The following is a 22,159-nucleotide window of genomic DNA, read 5'->3' on the forward strand; positions in this document are numbered from 1 at the left end:
TTTTTCATGCCAGGAATTCCTTTGTCTTGTCATGCCATGTTTTTGTCACCACAGATTTCTTGACCTTTTGCCACAAGTAAGTGTGTAGTTTTGAGTTTCTGGTAGCATTAAAAAGACTATTATTTTGGACCTCTGCCTCCCTTGGTGTATCTGCATCGGGGTTCAGCCCTCTTCACCAGCAACAGTCCATGACACATTTATGCAGTAGAGCATTTGTGAGGTCAGACACTGATGTTGGACAAAAAGGTGTTAAATAGGTTTAAGGTCAGGGCGTTGTGTTGGCCATTCAAGTTCTTCCACACCAAACACATCCAACCATGTCTTTATGGACTTTGCTTTGAGCACTGGGGCACTGTCATGCTGGAATAGAAAAGGGCCTTCCCCAAACTGCAGCCACAAAGTTGGAAGCATAGCATTGTCCAAAATTAAGATTTTCCTTCACTGGAAGTAAGGGTCCGAGCCAAACCCTTGCAACAGCTCATTCCCAAAACTTTTGTCTATATAGTGTATTTTCAGGTATACAATGACAAGATAATAAATAAGTCTATGTCAAAATAAGACTGAGAGTAAGAGATTGTCATAATTGTGCTTAGAATTTCTGCTTGCTTGTCAGAATGAAGGAAGTTAGAAGGAAGGAAGTTAAAGAAAATTTTATATCTTGATTGTTTCTGTGTTTTAATGATTTGTTTCCTTCCATTTCAGTCACATAAAAAAATCTCTACATGGATAACTATAAATAGCATATACTGAACGTACTAAGTGCAGCTCACTGGCAATACTTCCCTACAGAAATGGTGGCAATGCTGTCAAAGCTTGGTTGGATTGATAGTTAAAGTAAAATTACAGATAGTAAAACATATATTGGCTACATAAAACACAGAAAAAAGTTATTTTGCAAAATATAAATACAATTATTTTGTAGGTTAGAGAATCTCTTACACAGATACTGACCTGAACTCCCTGAGTGCTTGACTCCACCATTTTCCTTGAAGAGTGATGAGTTTCATTTCACCATCTGTTGCATAGGTTCACATTAAATTACGGTATAACTTAAGGATGTGAAGCACAGGAGAACAGCACTAGTGAACTTTGAATAGTACCCCAGAGGTAAAACTTTTCCAAGTGAGAATGATATTGACAACAAACACCAAACAGGCTCCAGAGCCCAGGGGCAAATTTTGTTTTGTTATTATGTTAAAGAACAGATTCTACCTCCAATTATCCAGTCAACTGTCAAAGTTGTTTTGATTATACAGTTGTCCCAAAGGTGTGAAACATAATGAAATGATGTATTTGGGGGCATTATTTCGAGAACTTGTTGCTTACTGTCTATGCAAGAGTTCTCTCTCTTAGTTGTTGGGAAATAAGAGTGTTCCAGGACATGATTCATGTCCACAGCTTTATGTTGTTTGTACATGCTGTCCAAACTACACATTGACTGCACATTAAAACATACTTAAAACACATGCAGCCAAAATTCCCCAATGCTAACATGTTAGGTTAACAGCTGTGAATACCAACAATAGTCAAATTTGTTGTTTATGTTCATCACAAACATAAACAACAGTGGTCAAGTTTGCTGTTTGCTGTTTATGTTCATGATGATCTTGTTGCGTGTTTTCCTAAATGTGAATGAGACATTCCCGACATAAGGTAGTGAGATATATGGTCGGTGAAGGCAATGACGTCATTTAGACCATTTGTCAAATATTCAACCTAAAACTGACCTTCAGCAGAAGAACAATCTTAGTCCAACATCACCCAGAATGGGAGAGGCCACATTAGCTAAGCAACGTGCTAACACCTAATTCAACAGATTACTCTGTCATGGGCCTTGAGCTTGTATCAGTTTTGTCCTTACTGTAATTTCCCAGTAATGGGACTAATAAAGGATTATCTTACCTTATCTGATCCCTGGGCTTGTAATGTTAAAGGAGGGATCCGGGAGTAAAATACAAACACACCCAATTAAATAGTTTTCCAGTCATTATGGGGACATGTCCCTCAAAAATAAAGTTACTTTATTGGATTTTGACATCCTCTAATGGGAGTGGAAGAGTTCTTTTGTATCAGTTCTTCCATCCAGCAACTGAGCAGTTCCCATGCTTAGTTCATAGCTATGTACTGGCTCTGGTGTGGTTAAAAATTTTCAGTGCTTTGAAGCTTACAAATGTTGAAACGCTTGGTACTCATGTAGCCCCAGCACAACTCATACGGGGCCCACTTTAACATCTTGGCTGGGAAGTGGTGCTGCAGCAGTGATAACGGACATGCTCAGCAACTAACCCAATCGCACAAGCACACACACCCTGAACCAAAGAACAAGCTCTGTTGCAGTGACAGTGGCTGTCATTTAGCTCCCCCGAAACATTAGCACAAAACGCACACACAACACTGAACAGTAACTGAGGGGCAGGATAGCCCTTTCAACTGAGGTGTTGTTTTGCTTTTTTGTTTATATTGATATGATTTTGATTTATGGATATTTTTAGAGTAATATAACTAAGAGAAAGCATTGAACATTGTGAAATCACTGCTCACACAAATCTCCCAGCTAGAGCTACGGGGCACTCGGTGTAGTCAGGCTTAGCACATTCATGTGTTCCAGAGTGACTTTGGAGAGAAGCCTGAAAGGAAGTTTGTTATGTTTTTCAGACGGATACTTGAAAATCTCAATACTCTTGCTGATTTCTTCAATTTCAACCCTAGATTTGACATAGTTGTTTTTCAATGTATTTATTTGATGAAAAAGCTAAGATACCGTGTGGAATATGGTGAACTCGTTGCTCACATACATCTCACACATTTTTTTCAGTTGGATACTTTCTAAGTCCAACTTACTCCTGCTGGTTTATCCATTCTTACCAAACCCAGGTTTAAGAAAAAAGTCATCAAAGCCAAATTTATAAGCCAGGTTAGCCCTTAAGGTATGGTTTAAGACCTGCAAAACGTTTCATCATGCGAGGCATACAAGAATACTGCAGTGGGCGGATTACAGCACAGATTTTGAGCCATTTGGCCTGGATATTCAGGTTAGGTCCTGGACACATAAGGGTTTTTAAGACTTAATGCACTATAATTGGTTATAATGGATTAAATACTTTTAAACACATTACAAATAAGTATTTTGAGTACATACCCTCATCCATGTAGATTGTTTCGATGTGAGTTGCTGAGCTGTAAAGATATCTGTCTTCTCGTTAAAATAATGGATCTGACTTGTGGATGGCTTGTGGTACTCAAATACCTATAAAAATACATCCAGAAACAATATGTCTTTCCGGAAATCACGACTACTGAAAATAATCCACAGGCCTTGTTGTGAACAGTTTCATGTAGGAACTATTTTCTTAGTTAGAGTATCCTTTTAAGATATCTCAAGGTCAGATATAAATTTTGAAAAATTATTACACAAACAATAATTAAATAGCCATCCATACATAAAAAATTAAAGATAGCAAGCATTGAGCATAAATATAAATAAACAACATGCAAAACTGTCCATTGTCTATGTTCAAAAAAAGACCTGGAGATATCTGAAGAATATTGTAATAGTATACTGGAAAGCCAGGCGAAGACTAATAACTTGAAGATTTGGACTTACATTATCCAAAATGTTTCCGACAATCAGCTCCGGTCTCACTTGAGCAGCTCCTGTCTCATTTTGTCTGTAAAGGGCTTGTGACATGTAACAATCAGTCCTGTGGGAGGGACACTGAGACGCAGAGCGGTGACTATAGAAAGAAGCCGTCTTCTCATATGAGACGAGAACAATGCAACTCAAGCATCAGGTTGGAAGGCTGTCCAGAGAAGCCTTCTCACACAGTAGCACCCAACGGGGCACTGGCCATTGTCAGCGACCATAAAAAGCAACTTCATTGGAATATGTAAAACACTGTGGAAAAATACATGGTTGGAGGTAACTGTTTTACTCTGGTTACTGTAAAAAGTTGTGTTTTTGTTTACTTGTTTTTTTTTTTTGGGGGGTGGGGGGGGGGGGGGGGGTTGACTAATTTTAAAATAAGAGAGACCCTGAATGGACAAGTTATAGTGAAAGCTGAGTAAAATATTTTGAAAGCAACAGTACTTTTCTTGAGTATATAATCTTGGTATTCTTTCTATACCTGGGAAAATGTACCTTATATATGCTTTAACACATTGCATATCTTTGAAACATCATCTTTATTTAAAATGTTTCAAATATTAATGCCTTCATTTTACCATAAAATGTCAAAAAGTTACAACAGAAATTTTCAAAAAATTGTGATACTCAATACTGGCTCATTCTGACCACTGTCCTCACTGGACAAACACAGTCAGACATTTTGAGAAACAGTGAATGTAAAACTGTCTAAATAATAATACTATTCCAACGCTTCTTCATTTTTATTTGAAGAACAAACACAGTTGGTCCACATTTTCTTTTGTGAAGGAAGTGAGAAGATGTAGAGGCAGGTCACTGGCAGTTGAGTCAGAGTACATTTTAATTGACTGTTTTTATCAAAATAAATTTTGCACATGTAGTAGTGGAATGAAATGTTTTAAAGAAACTGTACTTTTACTTTATACTCTTTCCATCCCTGGAAAAATATACTGCTTAGAGTATAACATGTAATGCATCACATGTCTTTGAAACACCTTTTTTCTGTCCAGCTTTTCCAAAGTTAATCATTTCCTTATGCTAGAAAATGTCAATAAAGTTGTAAAAAATCAAACTTTTGGAATACCCAATACGGACTCATTCTGACCGCAGTCCTCACAGGACAGACCTAGAGTCATGTGGGACATTTTGAGAAACAGTGAAGATAGTGAATTTGTCCAACTAATAATTTCTCTAGTAATCCTTCTGCACAGCTTGATTCATTTTTATCTGAAGAACAAACACAGCTGATCCACATTTTGCTTTTGTGAAGTTTATTTTGCAGATATGACAGAGAATTCAGTGATTCTGATCCACATGTCTAAATGAACCAGAATCATGATTGTGAAAGCACAAGAAGACAACATCATTTAAATCTGAAAGTAGCAGTAGTAGCAGCTGTTCTTATCCCTGTAGGAGGGTAAGAAGGAGCTGGATCAGCTGCTGCTGTGGAGACAGTGTTGTAGCTCCAGCTGCTGTAGTTGTAGCTCCTGCTGCTGTAGTTGTAGCTCCAGCTGCTGTAGTTGTTGTTGCTGCTGTGGTGGTTGTTGCTGCTGTGGTTGTTGCTTCTGTGGTTGTTGTTGCTGCTGTGGTTGTTGCTTCTGTGGTTGTTGTTGCTGCTGTGGTGGTTGTTGCTGCTGTGGTTGTTGTTGCTGCTGTGGTTGTTGTTGACTGGGTGGTGGTTTGCTTCAAGAAAAGAAGAAACATTCATTGTCAAACACAGTCAGCAGAGGAGTTTACGATAACTGACTTTCATGTGTGTTGAATGTTGAATGTTGAAGACTGAGAAAACACTCACCTCGTTGGAGTCAGAGCCAGAGCCAGAGCTAGAGTGAGAGCCCAAGCATGACCAAGGAAACCGCTTGCGTGCAGGCTTCTGTCGAAAATCAACAAGTTGCACATTTAATGTTGCCTGTATTCTGCTGTTACGGTAATTGCAATGTTATCAGCATCTCAGAACAGAGGAATTAGAAAATTTTAGATTATAGAGTATAAGGCAGTATCACTTACAGGGTGAGCCAGGGTGAGGCTCAAGAGGCATCCAAGTACAAGCACTACCTTCAGCATGGTTAACACTTGCTGCAGAAAAATTTTACAAAATGTCAACAAAGTCACCAACTTCACACAGAAAATAGAGGAACAAACGATTCACATAATTACCTTCAAGTCAGCAGGCTGTCTCGCAGATGGTTGAGTAGGTTGTTGTGTTGATCTGAATGTTGAGCTTCACTTATATACAGTTAGAGGAGCTGATGGTCATCTCATCAGCATGCAGCTTTGTTGGGAAATTTCAATTATTAGGAAACATCCCACCTCCACACTTTCAGGTGGGGCTAATTGCAATGTGCTATAGTCCACTAGATTTGCCTAAAAGTCAGATCTAAATATTAGCTTCAGTATTCAAATCTTACCGCAAAATATTACCACTGTTAATGTACGTTCAGTCTCTTTGTTCTCCACCCATCTATATTGACAAATCAGAAAATAGATGCCAGACATGGTAATACCTGGTCTTATGATTACAAATCAAGTAAATTAATGGCTTAGACAAGTAACAGGCGACACTCAAGTACATATGCATTTCTATTTCCTCCACTTATTTTAAGAAATTACTTGTTGCTCTGGACAATGCAAGTCTTTTTACACATGTAACACCCAAAAGGAAATTGTCTGTTGTCAGACACATTCTTGCCTATTGTGAATACAAGAACTCCATTGGTTTAGGAACCAACGTGGCACACCCTCAAGTAAAATAGTGTGAAAACGCATCGGTGGAAGGTACTAATTTCATGTACCCTCAATACTGTAAGAAAGTCATTTTTTTCCTTACTTGTACCTTTTTGAGTATTTTTAAAATAACAGACAGTCTAAGTGGATTTGCTATAGTGAGTCAGAGAGACTAAATGGACTAGTTATAGTTGGACAGATGGACTGGTTATAGTGGGACAGAGTGGCTGAGTGGATTGAATGAATGAACAAGCAGAAAAGTTGAACTTTCAGACTGTAGAGAATTTCAGAGTGGACGAGGTTCACAGAACACCTTTCAGGTGGATGAAAATAATCATATTGTTATAACTCACTATACAGATGAGAGCATCATGTCAGCAGCCACCATGTTGCTTGTCACATGTGTGCGCTACACAGTGTGTATATTTTGTGCATGCCCTCCTCTGCTTATATGTCTGAATGTGAGCTGAGTTTGTATTGCTGCTTATCTCTTTGTCCTTCTTGGTGATTTATTTTTTTGTACTCTGTTGAAGTGTTGGGATGTTTCATTCATATGGTTTGAGATTTGTGCAGTGTCCAAAGACTTTTTGCTTGTTGTTGGTCTTTTTTTATTTTTATTGTCTGAGTTTTGTCATCTTTAGTGGTTAATTCTCATGAAACTACACAGCTGAAGAGAGTTGTATATATCCAATTGATAACCAGTTGTCTGCAAGCAGCAGCGTGTGACCTGTAGAAATGGTATTTATTGTTGATTTAGATATCATTCATATACTGTATATATGGATGTACACATATATATCTATATATACTGTATATACATCCCCTCTGACTCTCTGGGGTAGCGTGTGTCTTCCTCAAGCTCTGGTCCTCTGCCAGAGGCCTGGGATTTTGAGGGTTCTGCACAGTATGTTAGCTGTTCCTAGAACTGCAGTCTTCTGGACAGAGACCACCGATGTTGTACCTGGAATCTGCTGGAGCCACTCTTCCAGTTTGAAGGTCACAGCCCCTAGCGGCCGATTACCACCGGCACCACTGTTGCTTTTACTTGCTACATCTTTTCTAGCTCTTCTTTCAGCCCTTGGTATTTTTTGAGCTTCTCATGCTCCTTCTTCTTGATGTTGCTGTCGCTTGGGATCTCTACATCTACCACCACTGCCTTCCTTGCAGCCTCCTTGTGGTTTCCATTTGCCTGCGGGATGCCAAGGTATTTGTAACAGTCCTGAACGTATTGTAATGTTGCCTTCTGGTAGCTCGACCCTCTCTGTTCCAATCATGTTCCCTCTATTTGTCACCATCCGACCACACTTATCTTGTCCAAATGACATTCCGAGGTCACTGCTGTAGATCCTGGTGATGTGGATAAGTGAGTCAATGTCTTGCTCACTCTTGGCGTACGGCTTGATGTCATCCATGTAGAGCAGATGGCTGATGGTTGCTTCACTTTGGAACAGGTATCTGTAACGACTCTTTGTGATGATCTGGTTGAGGGTGTTCAGGCCTGGGCTGAACAGGAACAGGGATAGCGTGTCACCTTAGTATGTACCGCACTTGATGGTAACTTGTGGAAATGGGTTTGAGTTGACCTCTAGAGTTGTTTTCCACACCCCCTTCAAGTTCTTTATTACCTTCTGGGACCACTCATGTATGGATCCATGTCCCTACTTATCTTAGCCACTATGATGCCTAACAGGAGCTTCTATGTTGTGCAGAGGCAGGTCACTGGCAGTTGAGTCAGAGTACATTTTAATTGATCACTTTTATCAAAATTAATTTTGCACATGTAGTAGTTGAGTGAAATGTTTTTAAAGAAACTGTACTTTTACTTCGTACTCTTTCCATCCCTGGAAAAATATACTGCTAACAGTATAACATGTAATGCATCACATGTCTTTGAAACACCTTTTTTCTGTCCAGCTTTTCCAAAGTTAATCATTTCTTTGTGCAAGAAAATGTCAATAAAGTTGTAAGAAATCAAACTTTTGGAATACCCAATACTGATTCATTCTGACCGCAGTCTTCACAGGACAGACCTAGAGTCATGTGGGACATTTTGAGAAACAGTGAAGGTAGTGAACCTGTCTAACTAATCATTTCTGTAATAATCCTTCTGCACAGCTTGATTCATTTTTATTTGAAGAACAAACACAGCCGGTCCACATTTTGCTTTTGTGAAGTTTATTTTGCAGATATGACAGAGAATTCAGTGATTCTGATCCACATGTCTAAATGAACCAGAATCATGATTGTGAAAGCACAAGAAGACAACATCATTTAAATCTGAAAGTAGCAGTAGTAGCAGCTGTTCTTATCCCTGTAGGAGGGTAAGAAGGAGCTGGATCAGCTGCTGCTGTGGAGACAGTGTTGTAGCTCCAGCTGCTGTAGTTGTTGGTGCTGCTGTGGTTGTTGGTGCTTCTGTGGTTGTTGTTGCTTCTGTGGTTGTTGTTGCTGCTGTGGTTGTTGCTGCTGTGGTGGTTGTTGCTTCTGTGGTGGTTGTTGCTGCTGTGGTTGTTGTTGCTGCTGTGGTGGTTGTTGCTTCTGTGGTTGTTGTTGCTGCTGTGGTTGTTGCTTCTGTGGTGGTTGTTGCTGCTGTGGTTGTTCCTTCTGTGGTTGTTGTTGCTGCTGTGGTGGTTGTTGCTGCTGTGGTTGTTGTTGACTGGGTGGTGGTTTGCTTCAAGAAAAGAAGAAACATTCATTGTCAAACACAGTCAGCAGATGAGTTTCTGAGGAAGATTACAGTAACTGACTTTCAGGTGTGTTGAATGTTGAATTCTAGAAGACTGAGAAAACACTCACCTCGTTGGAGTCAGAGCCAGAGTGAGAGCTAGAGTGAGAGCCCAAGCATGACCAAGGAAACCACTTGCGTGCAGGCTTCTGTAGAAAATCAACAAGTTGCACATTTAATGTTGCCTGTATTCTACTGTTACAATAATTGCAATGTTATCAGCATCTCAGAACAGAGGAATTAGAAAATTTTAGATTATAGAGTATAAGGCAGTATCACTTACAGGGTGAGCCAGGGTGAGGCTCAAGAGGCATCCAAGTACAAGCACTACCTTCAGCATGGTTAACACTTGCTGCAGAAAAATTTTACAAAATGTCAACAAAGTCACCAACTTCACACAGAAAATAGAGGAACAAACGATTCACATAATTACCTTCAAGTCAGCAGGCTGTCTCGCAGATGGTTGAGTAGGTTGTTGTGTTGATCTGAATGTTGAGCTTCACTTATATACAGTTAGAGGAGCTGATGGTCATCTCATCAGCATGCAGCTTTGTTGGGAAATTTCAATTGTTAGGAAACATCCCACCTCCACACTTTCAGGTGGGGCTAATTGCAATGTGCTATAGTCCACTAGATTTGCCTAAAAGTCAGATCTAAATATTGGCTTAAGTATTCAAATCTTACCGCAAAATATTACCACTGTTAATGTACGTTCAGTCTGTTGATTCTCCACCCATCTATATTGACAAATCAGAAAATAGATGCCAGACATGGTAATACCTGGTCTTATGATTACAAATCAAGTAAATTAATGGTTTAGACAAGTAACAGGCGACACTCAAGTACATATGCATTTCTATTTCCTCCTCTTATTTTAAGAAATTACTTGTTGCTCTGGACAATGCAAGTCTTTTTACACATGTAACACCCAAAAGGAAATTGTCTGTTGTCAGACACATTCTTGCCTATTGTGAATACAAGAACTCCATTGGTTTAGGAACCAACGTGGCACACCCTCAAGTAAAATAGTGTGAAAACACATCGGTGGAAGGTACTAATTTCATTTACCCTCAATACTGTAAGAAAGTCATTTTTTTCCTTACTTGTACCTTTTTGAGTATTTTTGAAATAACAGACATTCTAAGTGGATTTGCTATAGTGGGTCAGAGAGACTAAATGGACTGGTTATAGTTGGACAGATGGACTAAATGGACTGGTTATAGTGGGACAGATGGACTAAATGGACTGGTTATAGTGGGACAGAGTGGCTGAGTGGACTGAATGAATGAACAAGCAGAAAAGTTGAACTTTCAGACTGTAGGGAATTTCAGAGTGGACGAGTTTCACAGAACACCTTTCAGGTGGATGAAAATAATCATATTGTTGTAACTCACTATACAGATGAGAGCGTCATGTCAGCAACCTCCATGTTGCCTGTGCCATGTGTGCGCTACACAGTGTGTGTATTTTGTGCATGCCCTCCTCTGCTTATATGTCTGAATGTGAGCTGAGTTTATATTGCTGCTTATCTCTTTGTCCTTCTTGGTGATTTTTTTTTTTTACTCTGTTAAAGTGTCGGGATGTTTCATTTATATGGTTTAAGATTGCTGCAATGTCCAAAGACTTTTTGCTTGTTGTTGGTCTTTTTTTATTGTCTGAGTTTAGTAGAACGGAAAATCCCAAGGGGTCTTCCATCGTGATCTTGGAACTTCCAGCCCATACTCAGTGCACATGTTCCTGTATACTATGCCAGCCACTTGGTTACGGCGTTCAGTGTATGCTGTTCCTGCCTGCATCTTACACCCTGCTGTTATGTGCTGGATTGTCTCAGGGGCATCATTGCATGGCCCGCAACTGGGGTCCTGTCTGGTGTGGTAGACCCCAGCCTCTATTAATCTTGTACTGAGTGTCTGTTCTTGTGCTGCCATGATTAGTGCTTCTGTGCTGTCCTTCAGTACAGCCTTCTCCAAGCATTGGTAGGATTTGCTGATATCAGACACTTCTTCTATCTGTTAGAGGTACATGCCATGCAAGGGCTTGTCCTCCAATGGATCGTTCTCTTCCTCCTCATCATTGGCAGTTTTCTGCTGATTGAGGTATTCACTTAGCAGTTCATCTCTGAGGGCCATCATCCTGATGTATTCCTGGATCTTTGTTGTTTCATCCTGGACAGTGGCTCTGACACTCACTAGTCCTCGGTCTTCCTCTTCCCTCTTGGTGTACAGTCTCAGGGTCCTGAACTTGGGGTGAAACCCTTCATGAATCTTGCGGAGCTTCCTTGTCCTGATATCAATGGCCTCTGTCTTCTGCGTTGGCTAACGTATTATCTGATGACTGGCATGGCGTATGTGTTGATGGTCAGCACCCTGTTTTTGACGTACAGGTGACTTCTTAGGACCTGCCACTCTGTGTAGGTATTTGACTGCAGTTGACTTCCTTGTGGCCTTGTGGTTTCCATTTGCCTGCAGGACGCCAAGGTATTTGAAACAGTCCTGAACATATTGTAATGTTGCCTTCTGGTAGCTCTGCCCTCTTATCTTAGCCACTATGATGCCTAACAGGAGCTTCTATGTTGTGCAGAGGCAGGTCACTGGCAGTTGAGTCAGAGTACATTTTAATTGATCACTTTTATCAAAATTAATTTTGCACGTGTAATAGTTGAGTGAAATGTTTTTAAAGAAACTGTACTTTTACTTCGTACTCTTTCCATCCCTGGAAAAATGTACTGCTAACAGTATAACATGTAATGCATCACATGTCTTTGAAACACCTTTTTTCTGTCCAGCTTTTCCAAAGTTAATCATTTCTTTGTGCAAGAAAATGTCAATAAAGTTGTAAGAAATCAAACTTTTGGAATACTCAATACTGATTCATTCTGACCGCAGTCCTCACAGGACAGACCTAGAGTCATGTGGGACATTTTGAGAAACAGTGAAGGTAGTGAATTTGTCTCACTAATAATTTCTCTAGTAATCCTTCTGCACAGCTTGATTTAATTTTATCTGAAGAACAAACACAGTTGGTCCACATTTTGCTTTTGTGAAGTTTATTTTGCAGATATGACAGAGAATTCAGTGATTCTGATCCACATGTCTAAATGAACCAGAATCAAGATTGTGAAAGCACAAGAAGACAACATCATTTAAATCTGAAAGTAGTAGTAGTAGCAGCTGTTCTTATCCCTGTAGGAGGGTAAGAAGGAGCTGGATCAGCTGCTGCTGTGGAGACAGTGTTGTAGCTCCAGCTGCTGTAGTTGTAGCTCCTGCTGCTGTAGTTGTAGCTCCAGCTGCTGTGGTGGTTGTTGCTGCTGTGGTTGTTGTTGCTGCTGTGGTGGTTGTTGCTGCTGTGGTTGTTGTTGACTGGGTGGTGGTTTGCATCAAGAAAACAAGAAACATTCATTGTCAAACACAGTCAGCAGATGAGTTTTTGAGAAAAATTACAGTAACTGACTTTCAGGTGTGTTGAATGTTGAATTCTAGAAGACTGAGAAAACACTCACCTCATTGGAGTCAGAGTCAGAGCCAGAGCCAGAGCTCGAACCAGAGCTTGACCGAGCAAGTCTCTTGTGTGCAGCCTCCATCTGTAGAAAATCAACAAGTTGCACATTTAATGTTGCCTGTATTCTACTGTTACAGTAATTACAATGTTATCAGCATCTCAGAACAGAGGTATTGGAAAGTTTTAGATTAGAAAGTATAAGAAAGTTTAACTTACAGGTTGAGCCAGCGTGAGGCTCAAGAGGCATCCAAGTACAAGCACTACCTTCAACATGGTTAACACTTGCTGCAGAAAAATTTTCCGAAAGTCAACAAACTCTCCAGTTTCACACAGAAAATAGAGGAACAAACGATTCACATAATTACCTTCAAGTCAGCAGGCTGTCTCGCAGATGGTTGAGTAGGTTGTTGTGTTGATCTGAATGTTGAGCTTCACTTATATACAGTTAGAGGAGCTGATGGTCATCTCATCAGCATGCAGCATTGTTGGGAAATTTCAATTGTTAGGAAACATCCCACCTCCACACTTTCAGGTGGGGCTAATTGCAATGTGCTATAGTCCACCAGATTTGCCTAAAAGTCAAATCTAAATATTGGCTTCAGTATTCAAATCTTACCGCAAAATATTACCACTGTTAATGTACGTTCAGTCTCTATATTCTCCACCCATCTATATTGGCAAATCAGAAAATAGATGCCAAACATGGTAATACCTGGTCTTATGATTACAAATCAAGTAAATTAATGGCTTAGACAAGTAACAGGCGACACTCAAGTACATATGCATTTCTATTTCCTCCTCTTATTTTAAGAAATTACTTGTTGCTCTGGACAATGCAAGTCTTTTTACACATGTAACACCCAAACGGAAATTGTCTGTTGTCAGACACATTCTTGCCTATTGTGAATACAAGAACTTCACTGGTTTAGGAACCAAAGTGGCACACCCTCAAGTAAAATAGTGTGAAAACGCATCGGTGGAAGGTTCTAATTTCATTTACCCTCAATACTGTAAGAAAGTCATCTTTTTTTCTTGTACTTTTTTGAGTATTTTTGAAATAACAGACAGTCTAAGTGGATTTGCTATAGTGGGTCAAAGAGACTAAATGGACTAGTTATAGTGGGACAGATGGACTAAATGGACTGGTTATAGTGGGACAGATGGACTAAATGGACTGGTTATAGTGGGACAGAGTGGCTGAGTGGACTGAATGAATGAACAAGCAGAAAAGTTGAACTTTCAGACTGTAGAGAATTTCAGAGTGGACGAGGTTCACAGAACACCTTTCAGGTGGATGAATATAATCGTATTGTTGTAACTCACTATACAGATGAGAGCGTCATGTCAGCAACCTCCATGTTGCTTGTCACATGTCTGCGCTACACAGTGTGTATATTTTGTGCATGCCCTCCTCTGCTTATATGTCTGAATGTGAGCTGAGTTTGTATTGCTGCTTATCTCTTTGTCCTTCTTGGTGATTTATTTTTTTGTACTCTGTTGAAGTGTTGGGATGTTTCATTCATATGGTTTGAGATTTCTGCAATGTCCAAAGACTTTTTGCTTGTTGTTGGTCTTTTTTTTTTTTATTGTCTGAGTTTTGTCATCTTTAGTGGTTAATTCTCATGAAACTACACAGCTGAAGAGAGTTGTATACATCCAACTGATAACCAGTTGTCTGCAGAAGCAGCAGCGTGTGACCTATAGAAATGGTATTTATTGTTGATTTAGATATCATTCATATACTGTATATATGGATGTACAGATATATATCTATATATACTGTATATACATCCCCTCTGACTCTCTGGGGTAGCGTGTGTCTTCCTCAAGCTCTGGTCCTCTGCCAGAGGCCTGGGATTTTGAGGGTTCTGCACAGTATGTTAGCTGTTCCTAGAACTGCAGTCTTCTGGACAGAGACCACCGATGTTGTACCTGGAATCTGCTGGAGCCACTCTTCCAGTTTGAAGGTCACAGCCCCTAGCGGCCGATTACCACCGGCACCACTGTTGCTTTTACTTGCTACATCTTTTCTAGCTCTTCTTTCAGCCCTTGGTATTTTCTGAGCTTCTCATGCTCCTTCTTCTTGATGTTGCTGTCGCTTGGGATCTCTACATCTACCACCACTGCCTTCCTTGCAGCCTCCTTGTGGTTTCCATTTGCCTGCGGGATGCCAAGGTATTTGTAACAGTCCTTAACGTATTGTAATGTTGCCTTCTGGTAGCTCGACCCTCTCTGTTCCAATCATCTTCCCTCTATTTGTCACCATCCGACCACACTTATCTTGTCCAAATGACATTCCGAGGTCACTGCTGTAGATCCTGGTGATGTGGATAAGTGAGTCAATGTCTTGCTCACTCTTGGCGTACGGCTTGATGTCATCCATGTAGAGCAGATGGCTGATGGTTGCTTCACTTTGGAACAGGTATCTGTAACGACTCTTTGTGATGATCTGGTTGAGGGTGTTCAGGCCTGGGCTGAACAGCAACAGGGATAGCGTGTCACCTTAGTATGTACCGCACTTGATGGTAACTTGTGGAAATGGGTTTGAGTTGACCTCTAGAGTTGTTTTCCACACCCCCTTCAAGTTCTTTATTACCTTCTGGGACCACTCATGTATGGATCCATGTCCCTACTTATCTTAGCCACTATGATGCCTAACAGGAGCTTCTATGTTGTGCAGAGGCAGGTCACTGGCAGTTGAGTCAGAGTACATTTTAATTGATCACTTTTATCAAAATTAATTTTGCACATGTAGTAGTTGAGTAAAATGTTTTTAAAGAAACTGTACTTTTACTTCGTACTCTTTCCATCCCTGGAAAAATATACTGCTAACAGTATAACATGTAATGCATCACATGTCTTTGAAACAACCTTTTTTCTGTCCAGCTTTTCCAAAGTTAATCATTTCTTTGTGCAAGAAAATGTCAATAAAGTTGTAAGAAATCAAACTTTTGGAATACCCAATACTGATTCATTCTGACCGCAGTCCTCACAGGACAGACCTAGAGTCATGTGGGACATTTTGAGAAACAGTGAAGGTAGTGAACCTGTCTAACTAATCATTTCTGTAATAATCCTTCTGCACAGCTTGATTCATTTTTATTTGAAGAACAAACACAGCTGGTCCACATTTTGCTTTTGTGAAGTTTATTTTGCAGATATGACGGAGAATTCAGTGATTCTGATCCACATGTCTAAATGAACCAGAATCATGATTGTGAAAGCACAAGAAGACAACATCATTTAAATCTGAAAGTAGTAGTAGCTGTTCAGTTCTTTATCCTTGTAGGAGGGTAAGAAGGAGCTGGATCAGCTGCTGCTGTGGAGACAGTGTTGTAGCTCCAGCTGCTGTAGTTGTAGCTCCTGCTGCTGTAGTTGTAGCTCCAGCTGCTGTGGTGGTTGTTGCTGCTGTGGTTGTTGTTGCTGCTGTGGTGGTTGTTGCTGCTGTGGTTGTTGTTGACTGAGTGGTGGTTTGCATCAAGAAAACAAGAAACATTCATTGTCAAACACAGTCAGCAGAGGAGTTTTTGAGAAAAATTACAGTAACTGACTTTCATGTGTGTTGAATGTTGAATGTTGAAGACTGAGAAAACACTCACCTCGTTGGAGTCAGAATCAGAGCCAGAGCCAGAGCTCGAACCAGAGCTTGACCGAGCAAGCCGTTTGTGTGCAGCCTCCATCTGTAGAAAATCAACAAGTTGCACATTTAATGTTGCCTGTATTCTACTGTTACAGTAATTACAATGTTATCAGCATCTCAGAACAGAGGTATTGGAAAGTTTTGGATTATAAAGTGTTGGGAAGTTTCACTTACAGGTTGAGCCAGCGTGAGGCTCAAGAGGCATCCAAGTACAAGCACTACCTTCAGCATGGTCAACACTTGCTGCAGAAAAATTTTCCGAAAGTCAACAAACTCTCCAGTTTCACACAGAAAATAGAGGAACAAACGATTCACATAATTACCTTCAAGTCAGCAGGCTGTCTCGCAGATGGTTGAGTAGGTTGTTGTGTTGATCTGAATGTTGAGCTTCACTTATATACAGTTAGAGGAGCTGATGGTCATCTCATCAGCATGCAGCATTGTTGGGAAATTTCAATTGTTAGGAAACATCCCACCTCCACACTTTCAGGTGGGGCTAATTGCAATGTGCTATAGTCCACCAGATTTGCCTAAAAGTCAAATCTAAATATTGGCTTCAGTATTCAAATCTTACCGCAAAATATTACCACTGTTAATGTATGTTCAGTCTGTTGATTCTCCACCCATCTATATTGACAAATCAGAAAATAGATGCCAGACATGGTAATACCTGGTCTTATGATTGCAAATCAAGTAAATTAATGGCTTAGACAAGTAACAGGCGACACTCAAGTACATATGCATTTCTATTTCCTCCACTTATTTTAAGAAATTACTTGTTGCTCTGGACAATGCAAGTCTTTTTACACATGTAACACCCAAAACGAAATTGTCTGTTGTCAGACACATTCTTGCCTGTTGTGAATACAAGAACTCCATTGGTTTAGGAACCAAAGTGGCACACCCTCAAGTAAAATAGTGTGAAAACACATCGGTGGAAGGTACTAATTTCATTTACCCTCAATACTGTAAGAAAGTCATTTTTTTCCTTACTTGTACCTTTTTGAGTATTTTTAAAATAACAGACAGTCTAAGTGGATTTGCTATAGTGAGTCAGAGAGACTAAATGGACTAGTTATAGTTGGACAGATGGACTAAATGGACTGGTTATAGTGGGACAGATGGACTAAATGGACTGGTTATAGTGGGACAGAGTGGCTGAGTGGACTGAATGAATGAACAAGCAGAAAAGTTGAACTTTCAGACTGTAGAGAATTTCAGAGTGGACGAGTTTCACAGAACACCTTTCAGGTGGATGAATATAATCATATTGTTGTAACTCACTATACAGATGAGAGCGTCATGTCAGCAACCACCATGTTGCCTGTGCCATGTGTGCGCTACACAGTGTGTATATTTTGTGCATGTCCTCCTCTGCTTATATGTCTGAATGTGATCTGAGTTTGTATTGCTGCTTATCTCTTTGTCTGTCTTGGTGATTTTTTTTACACTGTTGAAGTGTTGGGATGTTTCATTTATATGGTTTGAGATTTGTGCAGTGTCCAAAGACTTTTTGCTTGTTGTTAGTCTTTTTTTATTTTTATTGCCTGAGTTTTGTCGTCTTTAGTGGTTAATTCTCATGAAACTACACAGATGAAGAGAGTTGTGCATTTACAATTGATAACCAGTTGTCTGCAGAAGCAGCAGCGTGTGACCTATAGAAATGGTATTTATTGTTGATTTCGATATCATTCATAAATACATGAATGATATCTAAATATATATAAATATATATATACCGTAATTTCTGGACTATTGAGCACACCTGAATATAAGCCGCAACCACTAATTTTAAAAAGAAAAAAATACTTGTACATGCATAGGCCGCAATTGTCTATAAGCCGCAGGGTTCAAAGCATGTGAAAAAAGTAGCGGCTTATAGTCCGTATAAATATATAAAAATATATAATATCCCCCTCTGGCTCTCTGGGATAGCGTGCGTCTTCCTCAAGCTCTGGTCCTCTGCCAGAGGCCTCGGAGTTTGGGGGTTCTGCACAGTATGTTAGCTGTTCTTGGAACTACGGTCTTCTGGACAGAGACCACTGATGTTGTACCTGGAATCTGCTGGAGCCACTTTCCCGGGCTGAAGGTCACAGCCCCTAGCGCCCAGCTTGATTCATTTTTATTTAAAGAACAAACACAGTTGGTCCATATTTTGCTTTTGTGAAGTTTATTTTGCAGATATGACAGAGAATTCAGTGATTCTGATCCACATGTCTAAATGAACCAGAATCATGATTGTGAAAGCACAAGAAGACAACATCATTTAAATCTGAAAGTAGCAGTAGTAGCAGCTGTTCTTATCCCTGTAGGAGGGTAAGAAGGAGCTGGATCAGCTGCTGCTGTGGAGACAGTGTTGTAGCTCCAGCTGCTGTAGTTGTAGCTCCTGCTGCTGTAGTTGTAGCTCCAGCTGCTGTGGTGGTTGTTGCTGCTGTGGTTGTTGTTGCTGCTGTGGTGGTTGTTGCTGCTGTGGTTGTTGTTGACTGGGTTGTGGTTTGCATCAAGAAAACAAGAAACATTCATTGTCAAACACAGTCAGTAGAGGAGTTTTTGAGAAAAAACTGACTTTCAGGTGTGTTGAATGTTGAATTCTAGAAGACTGAGAAAACACTCACCTCGTTGGAGTCAGAATCAGAGCCAGAGCCAGAGCTCGAACCAGAGCTTGACCGAGCAAGCCGTTTGTGTGCAGCCTCCATCTGTGGAAAATCAACAAGTTGCACATTTAATGTTGACTGTATTCTACTGTTACAGTAATTACAATGTTATCAGCATCTCAGAACAGAGGTATTAGAACGTTTTGGATTATAAAGTGTTGGGAAGTTTAACTTACAGGTTGAGCCAGCGTGAGGCTCAAGAGGCATCCAAGTACAAGCACTACCTTCAGCATGGTTAACACTTGCTGCAGAAAAATTTTCCGAAAGTCAACAAACTCTCCAGTTTCACACAGAAAATAGAGGAACAAACGATTCACATAATTACCTTCAAGTCAGCAGGCTGTCTCGCAGATGGTTGAGTAGGTTGTTGTGTTGATCTGAATGTTGAGCTTCACTTATATACAGTTAGAGGAGCTGATGGTCATCTCATCAGCATGCAGCATTGTTGGGAAATTTCAATTGTTAGGAAACATCCCACCTCCACATTTTCAGGTGGGGCTAATTGCAATGTGCTATAGCCCACTAGATTTGCCTAAAAGTCAAATCTAAATATTAGCTTCAGTATTCAGATCTTACCGCAAAATATTGCCACTGTTAATGTATGTTCAGTCTGTTGATTCTCCACCCATCTATATTGACAAATCAGAAAATAGATGCCAGACATGGTAATACCTGGTCTTATGATTACAAATCAAGTAAATTAATGGCTTAGACAAGTAACAGGCGACACCTAAGTAAATATGCATTTCTATCTCCTCCTCTTGTTCTTAGAAATGACTTGCTGCTATTACCTCTGATACAGTAAACTATGTAAAGCACATTCTTTCAAAATGGTCTAAAACAGGTTTTAATTTCCAGATTTTATTCATTATTATTCTTTTCTAGCAGTCATCATTGTTGTCATCATCTGCTGTTGTTGAGACAGTAATACAGTCCCCTTTGTTTAATACTTTTGCTTTCTCTGTAATAATAAGAAATTCCTTTTCAAAGGTTGTTCATGGGAACAACTGTAGAACCTTTTTTACTCTGCACCTTACTCAGTCCCTGAAGGAAAGTGAAGAAACTGCTGGAGTATCACTACAGTATTTGGTATCGGATTATAAACAATATAAATTACTGTCAAAAGTAACAATAGTCTGAAACAGTAGAGGGCAGCAATATGCCATTGCCATGTGTAGTCTGCCTTATCCAGAAAAGAGGAGACTCTGAAATTCACATAAATGTATCCATAGACCAGTCACCCGCAACATTAAAACCACCTGCTTGATATTTTGTAAGCCAAAACAGCTCTGACCTGTCAGAGGAACAGACACGTGACCTCTGGGGTTATGTTGTGGTCGCCAGTATCTGAATGTTGGATCCTTTGGGTCCTGTGCATTGATGATGGGTCTCCAGGTGGTCTGCAATGCTTAGGTTGGTGGTGTGTGTCAGAGAACATCAACATGACTGCCAGAAGCAAAGGTTGGCAGCAGTTGATTTAATATTAATCTGTAACCCCAAACTTGATGTTAGCAAAATTTAATTTACCTACCTTTTGCTTTTATTACAGTACATAACATTTCATAGCCTAGTCAGAGAATGAAATGCCTTCAGAGTAACTGTACCTCTACTTGAGTATAACATATGCATATAAAATGTAAATGTCTGTCTTTGAAACCTTTTCCTGTTCAAGTACAATAATTCTAAAGTTAATCCCTTCTTTTTGCCAGAGAATGTCAGTAAAGTTAAAAGAATATGTAATATTTGTAATACACAGTACTGGCTCATGCTGACCACAGCCTTCACGGGACAGACACAGAATCAGACATGTTGAGGAACAGTGAAAAGATCAGATCAAAGAGCTTGGTCCAGACCTGCTCTGATTGGAAAGTGTCATGAGACAACTTTTGTTGTGATTTGCCATTATATACATAAATTGAATTAAGTTGATTTGAGTTAAAGGTGGTGAATCCGTCCTTCTACCCCTCTGCTAAGATGCCTTCTCAACAAACACAGCATGTCCACATTTTACATTTATAAAGTTTATTTTGCAGATACAACAGAGAATTCAGTGATACTAATCTACATGTCTCAGTGAACTCAAATGTGAAAGCACATAAAGACAGCAGCATAAAGACAAATTTGAAAACAAGGAAAAGCTGGCGTTAAAAATCAGTTTCATTCAATAATGTCTGTCATTCAGTCACTGATTGCTGGTTAAATTTCAGCTTTTATTTCATAGCAGTAGTAGTTTGTTGTCATAGTTTGTGGTCCACATTTTGCCTTTTTTGAAGTTTAGTTTCATGAAACTACACGGATGAAGAAAGTTGTGTATTTACAATTGATAACCAGTTGTCTGCCTGGGAGGCCTGGGATTTTGAGGGTTCTGCACAGTATGTTAGCTGTTCTTAGAACTGCAGTCTTCTGGACAGAGACCACCAATGTTGTACCTGGAATCTGCTGGACCCACTCTTTCAGTCTAAAGGTCACAGCCCCTAGCGGCCAGCTTGATTCATTGATATTTGAAGAACAAACACAGTTGGTCCACATGTTGCTTTTGTGAAGTTTATTTTGCAGATATGACAGAGAATTCAGTGATTCTGATCCACATGTCTAAATGAACCAGAATCACGATTGTGAAAGCACAAGAAGACAGCATCATTTAAATAGGAAAGTAGCAGTAGTAGCAGCTGTTCAGTTCTTTATCCTTGTAGGAGGGTAAGAAGGAGCTGGATCAACTGCTGTGGAGACAGTGTTGCAGCGGCTGTAGTTGTAGCTCCAGCTGCTGTGGTTGTTGTTGCTGCTGTGGTGGTTGTTGCTGCTGTGGTTGTTGTTGACTGGGTTGTGGTTTGCATCAAGAAAACAAGAAACATTCATTGTCAAACACAGTCAGCAGAGGAGTTTCTGAGAAACATTGGAGGAAATATCAGATATGTTTAATGCTGAATTTTAGAGAGAAAGCACTCACCTCATTGGAGTCAGAGTCAGAGCCAGAGCTAGAGTCAGAGCCTGACCGAGCAAGCCGCTTGTGTGCAGCCTCCATCTGCAGAAAATCAGCATGTCATATATATGGTCTGTATTGCAAAGGTATCAACATATCAGAACAGAAACAATGAGTGTGAGAATGTTTCACTTACAGGTTGAGCCAGTGTGAGGCTCAGGAGGCATCCGAGTACAAGTACCACCTTCAGCATGGTTAACACTTGCTGAACAGAAAATAATCAAGACTTAAGATTTTCCAAAATATCAGCAAAGTCACCAACCTCACACAAAAACATTCAGAAATGAGAGTTTCATAT

At 40.0% G+C, this 22,159-nt stretch overlaps 3 protein-coding genes and 2 long non-coding RNA genes across 5 annotated transcripts in view; 1 reads left to right on the forward strand and 4 right to left on the reverse strand.

The window, feature by feature from the left end:
• Positions 1 to 22,159, forward strand: part of LOC124072944 — a 26,667-nt gene continuing 4,508 nt past the window's right edge. The window contains exon 1 of the mRNA XM_046414758.1: positions 1 to 76. The gene's annotated coding sequence lies outside the window, so the exon portion shown is untranslated. The remainder of the gene's footprint in view (positions 77 to 22,159) is intronic.
• On the reverse strand, positions 5,274 to 6,245 carry LOC124072988. Its single transcript, XR_006845627.1, has 4 exons — positions 5,801 to 6,245; positions 5,651 to 5,719; positions 5,439 to 5,516; positions 5,274 to 5,326 (listed from the first exon to the last, which is right to left on the reverse strand). It is a non-coding gene; the product is annotated as an uncharacterized LOC124072988 (long non-coding RNA).
• Positions 8,982 to 9,867, reverse strand: LOC124072992. Its single transcript, XR_006845628.1, has 4 exons — positions 9,523 to 9,867; positions 9,373 to 9,441; positions 9,161 to 9,238; positions 8,982 to 9,035 (listed from the first exon to the last, which is right to left on the reverse strand). It is a non-coding gene; the product is annotated as an uncharacterized LOC124072992 (long non-coding RNA).
• On the reverse strand, positions 12,119 to 16,560 carry LOC124072978 (spore coat protein SP65-like). The gene is made up of 4 exons (XM_046414809.1): positions 16,551 to 16,560; positions 12,804 to 12,872; positions 12,589 to 12,669; positions 12,119 to 12,448 (listed from the first exon to the last, which is right to left on the reverse strand). Exons 2-4 carry the CDS (start codon positions 12,858 to 12,860, stop codon positions 12,266 to 12,268), a joined length of 321 nt encoding a protein of 106 aa, XP_046270765.1. The 5' UTR covers positions 12,861 to 12,872; positions 16,551 to 16,560; the 3' UTR covers positions 12,119 to 12,265.
• The window catches only part of LOC124072968 (spore coat protein SP65-like), a 3,795-nt gene continuing 16 nt past the window's right edge, over positions 18,381 to 22,159 (reverse strand). Inside the window, exons 2-4 of the mRNA XM_046414799.1 lie at positions 19,058 to 19,126; positions 18,843 to 18,923; positions 18,381 to 18,710 (exon numbers count right to left, since the gene is read on the reverse strand). Of these exons, the coding sequence (XP_046270755.1) occupies positions 18,528 to 18,710; positions 18,843 to 18,923; positions 19,058 to 19,114 (321 nt within the window). The 5' untranslated portion in view covers positions 19,115 to 19,126 and the 3' untranslated portion in view covers positions 18,381 to 18,527. The remainder of the gene's footprint in view (positions 18,711 to 18,842; positions 18,924 to 19,057; positions 19,127 to 22,159) is intronic.

Source organism: Scatophagus argus, chromosome 2, assembly GCF_020382885.2.
Source record: "Scatophagus argus isolate fScaArg1 chromosome 2, fScaArg1.pri, whole genome shotgun sequence".
Lineage (NCBI taxonomy): Eukaryota > Metazoa > Chordata > Actinopteri > Scatophagidae > Scatophagus > Scatophagus argus.

Bases quoted from the DNA above. Each gene is read 5' to 3' on its own strand.
- LOC124072978 (XM_046414809.1), bottom strand. From the start codon at position 12,860: ATGTTGAAGGTAGTGCTTGTACTTGGATGCCTCTTGAGCCTCACGCTG. The intron at 12,670-12,803 runs GTAAGTTAAACT...GATTTTCTACAG, and splicing joins GCCTCACGCTGGCTCAACCT to ATGGAGGCTGCACACAAGAG. The intron at 12,449-12,588 runs GTGAGTGTTTTC...ACCACCACCCAG, and splicing joins CTGACTCTGACTCCAATGAG to TCAACAACAACCACAGCAGC.